At 41.7% G+C, this 15162-nt stretch overlaps 1 protein-coding gene across 6 annotated transcripts; it reads right to left on the bottom strand.

Moving 5' to 3' along the window:
• Positions 1–1227: 1227 nt before the first annotated feature.
• On the bottom strand, positions 1228–14977 carry Pdp1 (pyruvate dehydrogenase phosphatase catalytic subunit 1). Of its 6 annotated transcripts, XR_011365657.1 has the most exons (4): positions 14019–14174; positions 8820–10063; positions 3840–4084; positions 1228–1519 (listed from the first exon to the last, which is right to left on the bottom strand). XR_011365657.1 is itself a non-coding variant. In XM_069991068.1 (3 exons), the coding sequence occupies exons 1-3, from the start codon at positions 14125–14127 to the stop codon at positions 4052–4054; spliced, it is 1386 nt and encodes a 461-aa protein (XP_069847169.1). In that variant the 5' UTR covers positions 14128–14174; the 3' UTR covers positions 3639–4051. The 6 variants fall into 6 exon arrangements, 5 of the variants coding, with proteins under 5 accessions (XP_069847169.1, XP_069847166.1, XP_069847170.1 ...); XM_069991068.1 differs by lacking the exon at positions 1228–1519 and having other exon boundaries at positions 3639–4084; XM_069991065.1 differs by lacking the exons at positions 1228–1519; positions 3840–4084 and adding an exon at positions 14815–14977 and having other exon boundaries at positions 5795–10063; positions 14019–14053.
• Between the last annotated feature and the right edge of the window lie 185 nt (positions 14978–15162).

Below are 15162 nucleotides of genomic sequence, written 5' to 3'. Positions count from 1 at the left end.
CACTAGCACACATGAGGCCCTGAGTTTGATCCCCAATATTGAAAATAAGTTATTAATCAATGAATGAACAAATAATAAATATACAACTTCAATGGTTTTTGCACCAGTTTATTGTTTACCAGGTTATATCCAAATTGAAGATATCACCTGATGAAAAAACAGTCAAGTAATGTCTATGTGACCAAACCATAAGATCCTGAAGAAAGAAATAAATGACTCCAAATCTCAGCATCAAAAACCAGTTATTTCAAGGTGGTCATGATGGCTCATGCTTATAGTCCCAACACTTTGGAAGCTGAGATAGGAGTATAAAGAGTTAAGCATGGACTAGTGTGACCTCATCCTCAATTAATTAACTAGTTGATTAATTAAAGGCAGTTATTTTCCCTACAGTTTCCAAGGGTTTCAGATCTAGTGCAAAGTCTCTCATAAGCATGCAGTCACCCAGGGTGTAGCCTTTGAGGACTTCAGTCAGCCTGTAAAAGCCATTTACTTCTGTGATTGTTGGAAGCTTCAGTCCCCTTCTACATTTTCTCTCCATGGGGCTGCTCACACATGGCTCCTTCCAGTGTGAGAAATCTAAGAAAACAGGAGAGTCTCCAAGAGAGAAGCTCCAGTGTCTTTTGCAATCGAATCTTAGGAGGTCCATCCCACTGCATCTGCTGTATTCTATTGGTCATACAATCCAATTTAATCAATCCTGGGAATGGATCATAAATACCATGTAACAGGGGCTTTGGGACCCATCTTGGATACTGGTTCCCATATACTATTAGCACTTAAAACAATGAAGAAGCCCCCTAAATATTTGCTATCTTGGGCTGAACCAATTAGAGCCTAGCAATTCAAATTAGGTATTGTAGCCAAGACTTGGATGGATGGATGAATTTGAACTGATCCAAGTTAACTTGTCTCATGTTGCCCAATACCTGAGTAGAGTTCATTAATTCTACTACAGTCACAAAGGAACTAAGAGAAATGAATGTGATATTTCAGCTAGTGGCAAGGTGACTGAATGTGACTATAAAACATGTGATTGACCAGACAATATGTTAATGATACAAGGGTTGTTTCACCCAATCCTTCATTTAGAATTAGACTGTTCTCCAAACTGTGAGTGGCGAGAAGCCAGGTCTCAACCTGGCATGGCTCCAACCAATCATGTTTTTTCTTCCTCCATCCCTGGCCCCACTCATGCTTGAGCATTGTGTGTCCTGGCCACTCTTCAGCTTCTCAAGTAGATCTGACTAAAGATAGTAGGGCTGGAAGAGCGCTGGAGACAGTGTGGATTTTACTCAAGGCCCTTTTCTGCTGTTTCTCCCATCCCCTTCCATGCCCTGGTAATAGCAAGGTGCTCAGTGATCCACATCATCTGGTTTCAACGCTCCTGTGCCTTCTTCCAGGAATGTCATTGCTGGTCCTTTTCTGCTTGACAAACTCCTTTTCACCTTTCAAATGTCTGCTTAAACACTGTCCCTTCTAATGACATTTACCTGACTCTCCAGGGCCTGCTTTGACTCTATAAAACATAAGGAAAGACTTGTTATTTTCTTCTGTGGCTTATTAGTGGACCTTGGATTTGTTTAAACTTCCCAATCATTCTTAATTACTCAATGGCAATTATTTTCTTACATGAGGGTAATTTCCTTCCAAAAGAATGAACTCCAACTTGAAGACATATCTTACCTCTTAACCACCTTCAGCCCTCACACACGCTCAGTGCATGGACTATACTAGATACCCAGTAAACATTTCAGCAAGGGCAACTGGGGAACAAGGAGCTGCTTATCTAGGTGTCTCTCACTAAGCAGTGGTTTGAACGTAAAACCACAATTTATGTCCTATGTCCATCCATTTGTGGGTGTTCCATTCCTCAGGTGCTATACCACCTGCTGGCTACCTGTCTTTACTACTTCCTGTGGGGATCTTGGCCTCTCCTTCTCAAGATGTTATGTGCCTAATAGCTATTCTCAGGCCTCTGCCTTCTGAAGAGTTCATTCTGGTGGCATGGAGAGGTCTATTAGTGGGGTGTGGTAATGAAACAGAGAGGAAAGTATGCTACTGAATGAATTGTCGAGCCATTTTGTGCCAGGTAACGAGGATATAACACTTCAGCTTGCTTTAAGGTTTGTATTGTTCAGGTCTTGGCAGGGAACTGGCTTTCTCCTAGATAATTCAAACAGATGACTTACAGAGAATTGAACAAGAGTGAGCAAACCAAGAAAGCTCAACGAGACTGCTACACCCAAGTCACTACAGTCCTTAAGGCTCAAGGGACCAAGGGAGGAATTAATATTACCTGAGCCTTGTAAGATCTAGAAATCCTAAAAAGGGGTGGTCACGTGTCATTCATATATAAGGCTGGGAATGAAGTGTCTCTGGCCTTTCTCTTGCTAGATCCTCTGATTGGCTGTTAATGTTACCAATTGGTTCAATCAAAATGGCTCTGGATGGGAGTGGGCCCTGGAGGGTACAGCCTGCAGGGTTTAGCTCCTTGGTACACAGAGCAAGGTAGAAACAGCTAGAGAAGGGATTGAGATTACCTCACATGATGAAATTGTACAAGTATACTTCTCAAAGGCACATAGTAGGTGCTCAAGAAATAGCCATGGTTAGTACTATAGCTCTAAGTTAGAGTTACCTGCAACTTCCTGGCATAAGCACCTCTAGGCAGCAGCCAGAGGGATCTGTTGCCAAGGCCTTGCTTGTAAGGCTTCCTTTCTCCATTCTGCTCAATCTCACAGCTGTTTCTCCTGACATCAAGGTATTAATTATCCTGTCTCTGTTCTCATCAGGCTAAATTAGCCTGTTTAACCTATTCCCAGGTTGGCAGCAAGAAAAAAATAGTAATTTCTAAGCAAGGTTCTTTAGAGAAAACTGTCCATCTGGGCATGGCAGATCCCTTTCCATATGGTTAGCATCAAGCACTTCCCTTCTTTCTCCTTTCTAATATAGTGGAACAAAATGGCCTTGCTAATGACAATGGTCTTGTGTTCTAGTTGCTGCTGTAGCATCAAATATATGAGTTCATCAGAGTTGAAAAATGTTTTCTTGTTTGTTGGTCGTGGGGCTTGAACACTGGGCCTGGGTATTATTCTCCCTCAGCTCTTCAGCTCAAGGTTTAGCACTCTACCACTTGAGCCACAGCACCACTTCCAGTTTTCTGAGTGGTTTATTGGAGATAAGAGTCTCAGAGGGACTTTTCTGCCCTGGCTGGCTTTGAACCGCAATTCTCAGACCTCAGCCTCCTGAGTAGCTAGGCTTACAGGCATGAGCCACCAGAGCCTGGCTTGAAAAATGTTTTAAAATTTTTTTACTTCACCACTGTTCAGCTCACTGTTCAGGCCTGCAGCCTTTCTTCTGCTTTGCTTTCATTTCTGTCACTCGTCCAAGGCATCAGAGAATCTGATGCTCTCTGCCCCCATTACTGCATCAAATCACTTCTGCAATCTCAGTCAACATTCCTTTCTCTCCCTTTTCCTTTTGTCTCACTTGGGTATCTTGTCACATTTCCCATTCTTCTTAACATTCATGCTGGAAGGCTGGCCCTTTAGTCTACACAGCCAGCAATCAAATAGTTCCTGCCCTTGGAGGAAACAACCTGATTAAGTACTGTGAATGAGATAAAGCCTTTGTTTCTTTGACTCCTCTTGGCCTCTGGTTTATTGCTTAGTGCCCAGCATTTCTGAAGGCTGAATGTGATCACTAACCTCCTCATGCAGTACACTAGCTTGTATAGTTAGTGTGTGCTGCAGGAAGGTCAGTGACTTGGGTATGGCTTAAACAAGCAGAGAACTAATGATTCCAGGGCAGGGCTTTACAAAGAAATCTCTCCTTACCATCTTGAGATAGAGGTAAGGTGAAGCAAGATGAAAATTCTAGTTCTTGGGGGTTGAGGTGCCAAATAGCTGAAAGTAGCAGCAACAGTTCTTGGTGGGCCTCAAAGGGACAGTTCTCTCACTTTGTGCATAGGAAGATTCCAAGAGTAGAGGGCTTGATGAAGATCAGGAAGCAAAGTTTTACTTTTCACAACTGAGTCATAGATAGTTCCCTAGGAACACAAGACGCCACTGTGTCCAGGAGGCTGTGAAGAGGTTAATTTGTACAGTCACTTCAAAGGTATTTTTCATTTAAATATTTGTTCTTTACAGGAAGTCTAAAAACAAGTTCATGTTTTAGAAATCATTTGCTTTTAATAAAATGAAATCATAGGCACTAGAATAATTCTTCTCAATCTAATCAGTATGTTGATCTCCAATGAAGAGAAAGATACTGGTGTGTGTGTGTGTGTGTGTGTGTGTGTGTGTGTGTGTGTGTGTGTGTGTGTGTGTGTGTGTGTGTGTGTGTGTGTGTGTGTGTGTGTGTGTGTGTGTGTGTGTGTGTCTGAGCTTTTTTGTTCAAGCCTAGTATTCTATCACTTGAGCCACAGCTCTGCTTCTGGCCTTTTGCTGGTTAACTGGAGAGTCTCACAGACTTTACTGCCCAGGCTGGCTTCAAACTGTGATCCTAAGATCTCAGGCTCCTAAGTAGCTAGGATTGCAGGTAGGAGCCAATGGTACCTGGCTAGATATACTTTTAAAGTTTACTGGAATTCTTTTGTGTGTGGCTCATGTAAAATAAGATGAATGCTGAGCACTTTTTATGCAACACTGTAATGGCTCAAAGAGAGAAACTTAACACATGGGCCCTGCTCTTAAAAAATTAAAAGTCTCGGGGCTGGGAAGGTGGCTCAGTGGTAGAGCGCTTGCCTTGCATGCTTGAGACCCTGGGTTCGATTCCTCAGCACCACATAAGCATAAAAGAAAAAAGCCGGAAGTGGTGCTGTGACTCAAGTGGTAGAGCGTTAGCCTTGAGCTGAAGAGCTGAGGGACAGTGCCCAGGCCCAGAGTTCAGGCCCCACGACCGGACCCAAAAAAACAAACAAACAAAAAAATTAAAAGTCTCTATGAACAAAGTTCAAAAAGTACTATAATAATTTTAAACCAGATATGACTAATGTAGTAATAAACCAAGATGGTTCAAACATAGTTATAATTTGCCTTTGCTCACAGGATAGTCATTAGGATAATTAATGAGCTTAAATAAACAAAATTCTTAGAGAAAGAAATAGAGAGGTCAATAGGAAAGGACCTACTTCCAAATCTCCAAACTTTCTCCATGAAAAAGTTCTACCATATACTCAAGGTATTAAAACAAAGACAATACTACCATTAAGGTATGAAATTTGAAAAATAAAAGCTACTCATGAATTACCTAGTATTCCTGAGTATAAAGTAGTATTAAATAGCAATCCTGAGAGTTGGTATAGTTATCCCAAGAGTGGTTAATCTAAAAATCAGCTTAAAGGAGGTAAGAACTAACAATTATCTATTAACAGAGAATGATCAGTTGTGATATAGTCAAACAGCAGAATGACAATAGTAATGAAAAGACAATTCACAACATAAAAGTATCTCTAAAAAGTTGATCAAGAATACATATGATTCCATTTATATGATTTTCTAGAAGAACTAACACTAATATATGATTGCAGAAGTCAGAACAACTCTTATATGGGGAGGGATTGATTGGAAAGGCATGAAAGAATTTTCCAGAATAACAGAAAAGTTCTCTATTTTTACTGGGATTGTGGTTACCAAATCTAAAATTACAATTATAACATCTTTGCAGATCACTGAGTATCAAAAAAGTAAATTATGTTTTACTTGCTGGATCTTACTGTTAAATGTCACTTACTACTAGAAAATATCTAGTAAATCGTAACTCTTAAAAATCAGTACACACCATTCAAAAAGCAGATATAAAAGCTTTAATTCACTGTGGGTACTTCTCTGACCATTCTTTATATTAGATATAACCTTTCACGTCTCCACATAGACAAGTCTTTCATAAGACAGTATTAATGGACACTGCACATGCATTCAGCACATGTACGGCACCAACTTTTCCTTTTAACTAATGGTATCTAACATATAGCATGAACTGCTAATACAAACACTGAACTTATATACATGTTAGGAAGTTTAAATAAAACAAATTTAAGAAGGCTAAATACTATGAAAGTTTACATATTATCAACTTTAATTCTACACATCATATCACAGTGACAACCAATTACAATAAAATCACAACTGCTTATAGATGAGAATATGTTCAGATTCTAACATCCAATTATTTTCATCTTCACATTAACTCCACACCACATAACGTTACATTTCTATACAAATTAAGACCAGCTTTCAGACTGTATATCAAACTTCTTGAGTACTAAGAATTACTATTTTAACTATGGCTACAAGACAATAACTTTAAATTCCCTGTATTTTATAGAGACATTACTCCGTTTATTACATAGAACTCTCCAGTGGTGGTGTCTGAAAATAATTCAAAATGTTATGCTACCATTCTACATATTTCATACAAAGATGAAGTCATTGTCAAAACATTAGAAATAAATATATTATTATAAACCCTACAAAATACTGCCAAGGGAAAAAAAAAGTCCTAGATGATTTAGAAACTAAACAAAACACAGCTGGATGCCAGTGACTCATGCCTATAATCCTAACTATTCTGGGATCTTAGGATTGTGATTCGAAGCCAGCCTGGGCAGGAAAGTGTATGAGACTCTTATCTCCAATAAGCTACTCAGAAAAAGCTGGAAATGATACTTTGGTTCAAATGGTAGAGTCCTAGCCTAGCAAAAGTAACTCAGGAACAATGCCCAGGCCAAGTTCAAGCCCCAGGACTGGCAAAAAAACAAAAACAAAAACAAAACAAAACAAAACAAAAAAGCCCAACAACCCCCCAACCCTAACCAAATAACCCCTCAGAAACAGCTATTCTGTGCAATCTTCCTGAGTCAATTTTCGATTGGAATAATTAAGCCAGTACTATATTGGTTTAATATTGGCAGTTCAGGAGTCCTTGAACATCTAGTTCACATCCTATAAAATTCTGAAAAGACTTCTATATGCCCAATTAATTATACAACAGAAAGCTGATCATGTTTTGTATTAAAACCTATGTGAATTTCAAGCACAGCCTTTTTTAACAGTGAATAAGGGATGGAAATATATGCATAGCTGTACGCAAATCACCATTAAACACAGGAACAAAATGCCATCTGAGGCATATTAAATAAGCTCCCAAAGCCAATTCAAATATATTTATTTTCATTTATTTTGATACAGTATTGGAAGGGACTGCACATAATTATAGAGACTGCTGCAAATAACACTTGATGCTAAGTGTTCTACTTTATCAGGCATGCACAATAGTTACCTTTTAAATTTTCTCATGTATACATCTTAACACATATATCTTAAGCTATAAATATATTTTAAAGGCTTTAGTAATTTTCAACCAAATTGTGTTAACTGACCTATAGTGAAGTAGGGAAAAACAAAAATTTCTTCCTTTATCTCAATACTAGATGGCAATATGACACCTTACTACACAAACTGATAAACTTATTTAATGTATGTCATCCTTAAGATTTGAAATTTGATGAAATCTTATCACTACTAAATAAGACAATGATTTCCTGGCAGCAGTCTGTCCACCACACACTTACAGCATGCCAAACCTTGGGTTATATAAGACTGACATGCTGGTGGCTACAGATGACAATGATCGAACATATCAGTCTCTTCGTTTTATTCTGGATATCTTTATTTTGAAGTTTTTCTTACTATAAACAAAGAATAAAACAATCTTTTTTTTACATTGTATAGGAGATAACTGATATTCACCTTTGTTGTCTTCCAGTGTGTGGCAAAGCAAAATACATTCCAATTACATTAAGAAAATCTGGAGTGGAAAGGGAGAATAGTTTGTTTTTCCATTTAAGAAAGCATTCTTGTCCTATAATCATAAAAACTTTACAAATACAGATTGCTTGGTTTAGAGTCACTTATGGCTTAAAGTACTGGATCTGAAAATCACTTCTGCTAAAATAAATACATGTGAATAATGCATAGATTGTAAATCTAGAAAATCATGCAATAAACAAATATTCTTGTGTACATTAGAATCTTGGTAAAGAGTGTGCAGGAGTGAACCATAAGTATTCCCACTTTTTACCAAGAAGAGAATCCCGCAAGATCTTTGCTTTTTGATTGCTCGAGATCAGTCTGTCAGATAATCTGATATTCTCAGGTTGGTAAGAATAATGTCTCAGGACACTTGCAATAAGAAACTGACTTGCTTCAAGTGCAGTAAGTCTGTCTAGGCAGAAGAGATGATCATGTAACCCGCTGCAGTCAATTGGGAATACTTGACTACCTAGAGTATCAAATGGGTAAATGCTTACAATGACCCACTGGAAAGGTATACTATATTGGTACACTGAAAAATTCTATCTGCCCTTGAAATTGGAGAATTGTCAGGATAAGGTCCACTCACTATTCCTGGTTTTGATATGCCCCTACAACATGAGAATTGAACTGAACTACAATGATTGTAATATCATCTCTGTACATCCGAGCAAGCTCTTCAGGAAGACTAAGCATTTTGGAAAGACGCTCATGATCAACAGTCCCAAACTCGTTGTTGCCCACAGCATGGCGAATGAGATGGGTTGCTGCATTCTGATCCTCAAATACTGAGGACATCTTGGCTCTCCTTTCTGTTAAAAGGCCATGCATCTGTCCCAAAGTTACCTTGTAGCCACCAACAGCTATCGGCTGTTGGTGATGCATACCCGTTAAGTACTCACCCACAATCCTAACCACATCCTGCCTATGCATAGTCTCCCACAACCCATCAGTAGCCAACACCAGAAATTTGTCCTGTGGCCTTAATCGGTGGTAAGTTACCTCTGGCTCAGCAGTGAGATAAGGAGGTGTGTGGTAATTAGGAGGGATAAACTTGGTGTATTCATTGTCATTCAACTGGTCTGGGCCAGATTCTATCACTCTCTTTTGAAGGTCAATGCTCCATTTGAACTTTACATCTCCAAAAGCCCTAAAAGGCATCAGCAAGCCGAGCAGCCGATCCTGTTTCACTACACTCTTGGCCTCATTCTTTGGGTGTTCTAGTTTCAGTCGTTCTATTTCTCTTTCATTCTGAGCATTGTGGTCATTAGAAAGTGTGACTGCTGACCAAGAGCCATCCTCTTCCTGCACACCCAACATGGCTCTGCTATCCCCAGTATTGGCCACATGAAGGTCAACACCATCCACATGGGCCACACAAGCAGTGGCCCCAGAAAATGCCACCCGAAGCACCAGGTAATTGAGGAAAGAATTAGGATCACCAACTTGAGCCTCCAAGGAGATGTCATTATCAAGTCTCTTGAAAGCATTAATTAAAGCCTCCTTAACATCAATATCACTTGACTCTCCGGTGTTGAGGTCTATAAGCTCTTGCCAGTAAGTCCTCAGGCTGTTAAAGTACAATTTCGATGCCTCCTTACTGAAATAATCGTTGGGATGCTTGTGCCACTGAAGGATGGGCAGCAGTGCACGACCACTCTCCACTGCATTTTCAATCTCTAGCAAAGTCTCATGGGGTAACAAAGAGACAGCAATATAATAAAAGAGTCTTTCACTGACTGCCTGGGAACAAGCACAGCCCGCGTGGCCATCGAACACCCCTAAAAGCATCCCTCTGGTCTGCAAGCAGGTTGCTGCGCTTCTCCGGTCCTCAATGGGGGCATTTGCAGGTAGCTGATTGCTATCAAATCCAAGGATGGAACTGACGTTTTTGCCATCAAATTCTGGCACTTTGAAACTGTATTCATTAGCTTTAAGGATGCTGTTGACTTGTGGAGGTGTGAGGTAAAACTTCTGTGGTGTAGAAGCATATCTCCTTCCTTGGGTATACTGCCACCAGCTCTCCTTTGGCCTACAAAAGGTAGCATATGCTGGATGGGGTGCGTATCTCAGGCGACTCTGAGGAACGTAGGGCGGTGAACAGCAGAGATGTTTGTGATGGCAGTAACATGCAGTGCCATAGATTCTGCTCAGTTCACAGTTACGGATGAGAGGGAAAAACAGTTGCGTCGGTGCTGGCATGGCATCAGAGAACAGCGGCAGGCTGGAACTCCTGACTGGGATTCCTAGAGAGCAAATTGAGACAGATGTACACAAAGAAAACAGTTACACTTTGTATTACTTAACTAGTTTTGTTTTCTAGAAAACACAGACAATCTACATACCAAGCCTTGGCGCTAGGAGGACCGATATTTTATATACACATCATATATTATTTCTACAGGCTATTTTAAGAAATTTCCAATGATTTCTGGAGCTAGGATTGAACTGTACTTAAATTTCACTTTTGTCTTTTCTTTGTATTTCTTAGTGCAGAAAAACTGCTCGGAGAGTACAAAAGATTTGGCAGGGGAAGGCTGAGGAGGTTATATAACAGTATGCCGCAGCGGTCTACCTGACCAAACACTCCTCCCCATCTAATCATTTTGTTTTGGTTTTTCTTTAGTGCCACTCCTGGGCTGGGAACTTAGGGCCTAGGTGCTATCCCTGAGCTTTGTGCTCAAGGCTAGCATTAGGCTAGCATTCTACCACATGAGCCACAGCTCTACTTCTGGCTTTTGGGTGATGAATTGGAGACAAAGACTTTCCTGCCCAGGCTGGCTTTGAACCATGATCGTCAGATCTCAGCTTCTTGAGTAACCCCAAAATTACAGGCATGAGATACTGGTACCAGACCTCACCTAATCTTTTCACAAAAGGTGTTGGATTTTGCACGGGCACTTCTCCCATTAATGAAGACCATGGGATCAATTGTTGGCATCTGATTACACATGTCTATCACAAAAAAGTGTCCACTGTATTCTCAACAGTTACATATTTATACATTATTTATAGATTATATACACAACCACTGTATTAATTTAATTTTCACTACAACATATACAGAAAACATTTTTACACAATAAAAAATTTAATATTTGGGCTGGGAAGGTGGCTCAGTGGTAGAGCGCTTGCCTTGCATGCTCAAGGCCCTGGGTTCGATTCCTCAGCACCACATAAGCAAAAAAAAGAAAAAAGCCGGAAGTGGCGCTCTGGCTCAAGTGGTAGAGCGCTAGCCTTGAGCTGAAGAGCTGAGGGACAGCGCCCAGGCCCAGAGTTCAGGCCCCATGACTGGACAAAAAAAAAAAAAAAAAAAAAAATTTAATATTTATTTCTTGTACCTCAGTGGGTGGTCTTACAAAGCCTACCTCCCTAGAACATTGTATCAACTAAACAAGCTAGGAAGGATAGGTTTGTCACCAACTGTCCAAATAATCCAGGAAAAATCATCCTGCCTCTCCTAAATTTTAAGTGAATTCATGAGAGCAGATGCTAAGGCCTCTTCTAGACTTAGGCTTTTATGGCTTTTTGGAGTGAGGCTTTGAAATAAAATGTAGATTTTAATCATTCATTACTGAATTTTAATCATCACTGCTCTTTGTGATTAAAAAAGTATGCACATAGCCCTAAAATTAGAAATTAAGTCTAAAAATTATTTTATTGGCTACCATTGCCTCTGTTTAACAGTCATCAGAGAAATATTATTTTCATTTATCATAGCCTTAAGTAGAATTCACCCCTAGAAAAATGTTTTCTCATACACTAAAAAAGGTATTGTTCTGCCTTACGAAAGAAATAAGGAGATGAGAAATAACAGCTTAAGGTTTGGAATATAAGTATTGCATTATAATTATGGTTTTTTTTAAAAAATCATATGACACAAAGCAATTTGCTGGGCATTCATGAATGAATCCATATCATTATTTCAGGTGATATATGAAATGAAAAGTCTTCAATAACATAATTTCCTGAATTTTTAAGATATTAAATCACTGTAGTCATTTAAATTATACTTTAGAAATAGTTTAATGAAGAGGGCTGGGCTGTGATCATAGCCCAAGTGGCATTGAACTTGCTTAGCACCACAGACAAAACAAGAAATGCTTTAATAAACAGAAAAGGACTAATGAAAACCATTTGCATCTTAATATCAAATATTTTTCCAAATGCTGAACATTAAGAAAAAACTTTAACATATACCACAGAGTATTATCTACACAGTAAATAACTGTCCTATCCTCTTTTTTTTTGAGTAATTTGAGAAGTGATAAGTGGAAAATAGGGAAAATGAGAAAACTAAACAGTACTCACTGATTCTTGTTTGTTTTTTAATAAGCACTGGATAAGCCATCCAAACAAAACCTCTTTTGGAAGTCGCAGAATAGAGCACTATTTTAACTGAACGAAGATGGCATTTGTTTACAAAAATTAAGACAAGATCAGGCAGTAGAAAACAATGGCTAGAATCTTGGAAATAGGAAAGCACTCTGAAATTCAATAAAAAATATAGAACTTCCAGAGGAACATGGATCTATTAGGACTAACCACTTAAATAATAGCACTTCAAACTGAATACCTGAAAGTCATCCAAAGGTTAAGTCTACATGACTGGGCCAGGAAATGTGCTCAGTTGGGCCACATGACATTGGCATCCAGATGTAAACCTTTATCTAACTTCTTAGGTTTGCATATAAAAGACACATCAATGTATTTTATGCAGTGCCATAAGGGTTTTACATTATTAAAAATATAAGATGGATTCAATCTTAATGCAAATTCCTCATAATTTTTATCTGTTATTTGTCCTTACTTTAAAATTAGGATGGAGGTAAGGAGTTGATAGATACTAACAGTTTCATTACATGGCACCTAATCAAGGAATAACAAGTACAGAAAATCTACATTTTCCTTAAATTCCTTTATTCTGACCATTTTTCTGATTTTGTAAGTGGCTGTAAAATGAATGAAATCTTAAGCAAAAGAGCTCATAATTCATGCAGCAGGTGCTTTGAAAAAAATTCAAGCACTGAAATACTCAGCTACATTCTCTCTTCAAAGAACATACTCGAGATTAAGGACAAAAAAAAAAGCAAAGAGTAAATGTTTTAAACTAGATCTTCTCATTTATTTAGGGGCCTAGCATACACAAGGACTGAGAGGCATCTAGCTCCAATGCCATTAAGAGACAAATTCTCAAGGAAGTTGAAATTCATGAAAACTCTCTGCTCTGTGGTGGTTAATGAGCATTGTATCTATATCAGTAAAAGTAATATATTCTCCCCATCAGACCAGATATCTGTAGAAGTCAAGGCACTTTCAAAGGCTTTGATAAACAATTAATGGGCACTGAAAAACTTTAGAATCTTTCTAAATGCCCTGTGATTCAACAAGAGCCTCCATGGAATAAAAACTTTTGCTGATAACCTTGCTAAAAACAGATAAGGAAAAAGGCTCTTCATTAGGCAATAAGAATAAGAAGGTACAATTGAAGCAATGCCATGTTATTTCTAACCACAATTCCACCCAAAAGTTCCAACCTATGATCCAAATATAGCCATATCATACGCAGCATCTCAATACTAGGCATATCTGGCCAATTTGGCCAATGACTAATAAAACTGATGTGCTGCAATCCAGAAGGAGCAACGAGACTCATCCATTCTTATTGATGTGCTCTGAAGAGCCCGTGCCAAGGAATCATTCTACCTCATCAATAAACCCACAAACCAAATTAAGTAGAAAATGCTAGCAGTGCAGTTATTGCAGAGCTCTTTAGCCTTGCAAAAGAACAGTAAGTAAAGGGGGGGAAAGTCCAGTTTATGTAATCTGATTGCCTTAAGCACCCTCCATAAAGATTCTGCGATTTTTTTCAGCATTTTCTGGAAATGCCTAGCCATAGCACAGATCTCCTATCTTTACATGAACGAACAAACCAGTTCACTTGAGAAAACACAAAGCACCCAGCCATCACTTGTTTTTCTTTTCCTTTTTTTAAAAAATCAGTTTCTTTCGTCCCTACCTGAAAAAAAAAATCGCACTTAACAAAGCATCAGTACCATCCTGGTCCGGGACGCCTTTGTCCCTTTTTTCCTACCAATCTCACTTCTTCCTTCCATGCCGACCTATCTCAAAGCATCCGCACACAAAAGCAGCCACCTCCTTCCTGGGTACCCGTGGCGGGTGGCGAAGTTGCATACCTACCAATTCGTCTGGGCCCGGGACACACACACATTCTCCTGTCATCACAACACGGAGCCGACAACATCCACAACCCGCGCGGACAGCAGCAGCGACAGCAGCACCGACCCATTGAAAGCAAGGCAGAAGATGCTCATTAGAGGCGGCGGCGGAGGCGGAGGCGGCGGCGGGAGGCGGGGCGGAGGAGGGGCGAGGCCGGGTTCCAGCGGGGTGAATGGGAGGGGAGGGGAGGAGGGCCGGGAGGAGGGAGAAAAGGGTGGGAAAGAAGAGGAAGCCAAACAAACCAACCCACCCCGCCGCACGGGCGGGGTCCGGGCGCGCGGCGGAGGGCGCGCGGGCGGGCGGGGGTGAGCCCCGGGCCCGCGGTGCAGCCCCCGGGCGCGCAGCATCCTCGCCCGCCCCGCCCGGCAGCGCAGATCGGGAGCCAGCGTGTGGCAGGCTGCCAGCCGGGCCGCCCCGGCCTCGGGGATGTGTGCGGGGAACCCTGCGCGGCCGTCCCGGAGCTCCCGCTCCCGCGGGTCCCCGCAGCGCCCTCCGCGCTGACAGCTGGCGGGCGGGCGGGCCCCGAGCCCGGGACCCGAGGCCGGCTCGGCGGGCCGGCCCCCTCCCGGAGCGCCTGGCGCTCGGGAAGCCGCTCCCGTCCCCGCCGGGGCCGTCGGCGCACGCCCCGCGCACGCCCGCGGCCGTCGCTCGGGACGCGCCCCGCGCACCCCAGCCCTGAAGTCCCCCCGCACAACTTGGGACCCGTGGAGGAGGATTCCGGACCGGGCGACTAGAGGCGGGGACATGGAATACCAACCGGGCACGGAAGACAGACAGCCGCTTTTTTCCCCCCCAGTGAAGTGGCGGCGGCGGCGGCAGCGGCACCACTAGGCTCCTTCGCGCAGCCCCACTCGGCTCCCCGGAGCGCCGCACCTCGCCCCCGTCCGGCCCACTCAACTCCCCGGCCTCGCCGGGCCACCACCCTGCCCCGCCCGCACGTTCAGGCCCCCGGAGCTTCCCGTGTCCTGATTGGGTGCGCTACGGAGAGTGGGCGGGGCTACCGCGAGCGGACCGCGAGCGGGCGGGCGGGGGCGGAAGAGGAGCGCTGCGCCTCGCCAGCTTTGTGACGTCATGGGGGTCAGACAATCTTTTCCATTGAGCGCAG

This window comes from Dipodomys merriami, unplaced genomic scaffold (assembly GCF_024711535.1).
Source record: "Dipodomys merriami isolate MVZ:Mamm:240054 unplaced genomic scaffold, mDipMer1.0.p SCAF_4, whole genome shotgun sequence".
NCBI lineage: Eukaryota > Metazoa > Chordata > Mammalia > Rodentia > Heteromyidae > Dipodomys > Dipodomys merriami.
This window is presented reverse-complemented; position numbering and strand designations above follow the sequence as displayed.

Bases quoted from the DNA above. Each gene is read 5' to 3' on its own strand.
- Pdp1 (XM_069991064.1), bottom strand. From the start codon at position 14,127: ATGGGTCGGTGCTGCTGTCGCTGCTGCTGTCCGCGCGGGTTGTGGATG. The intron at 10,064-14,018 runs GTAGGTATGCAA...TTTGCTCTCTAG, and splicing joins TCCCGGGCCCAGACGAATTG to GAATCCCAGTCAGGAGTTCC.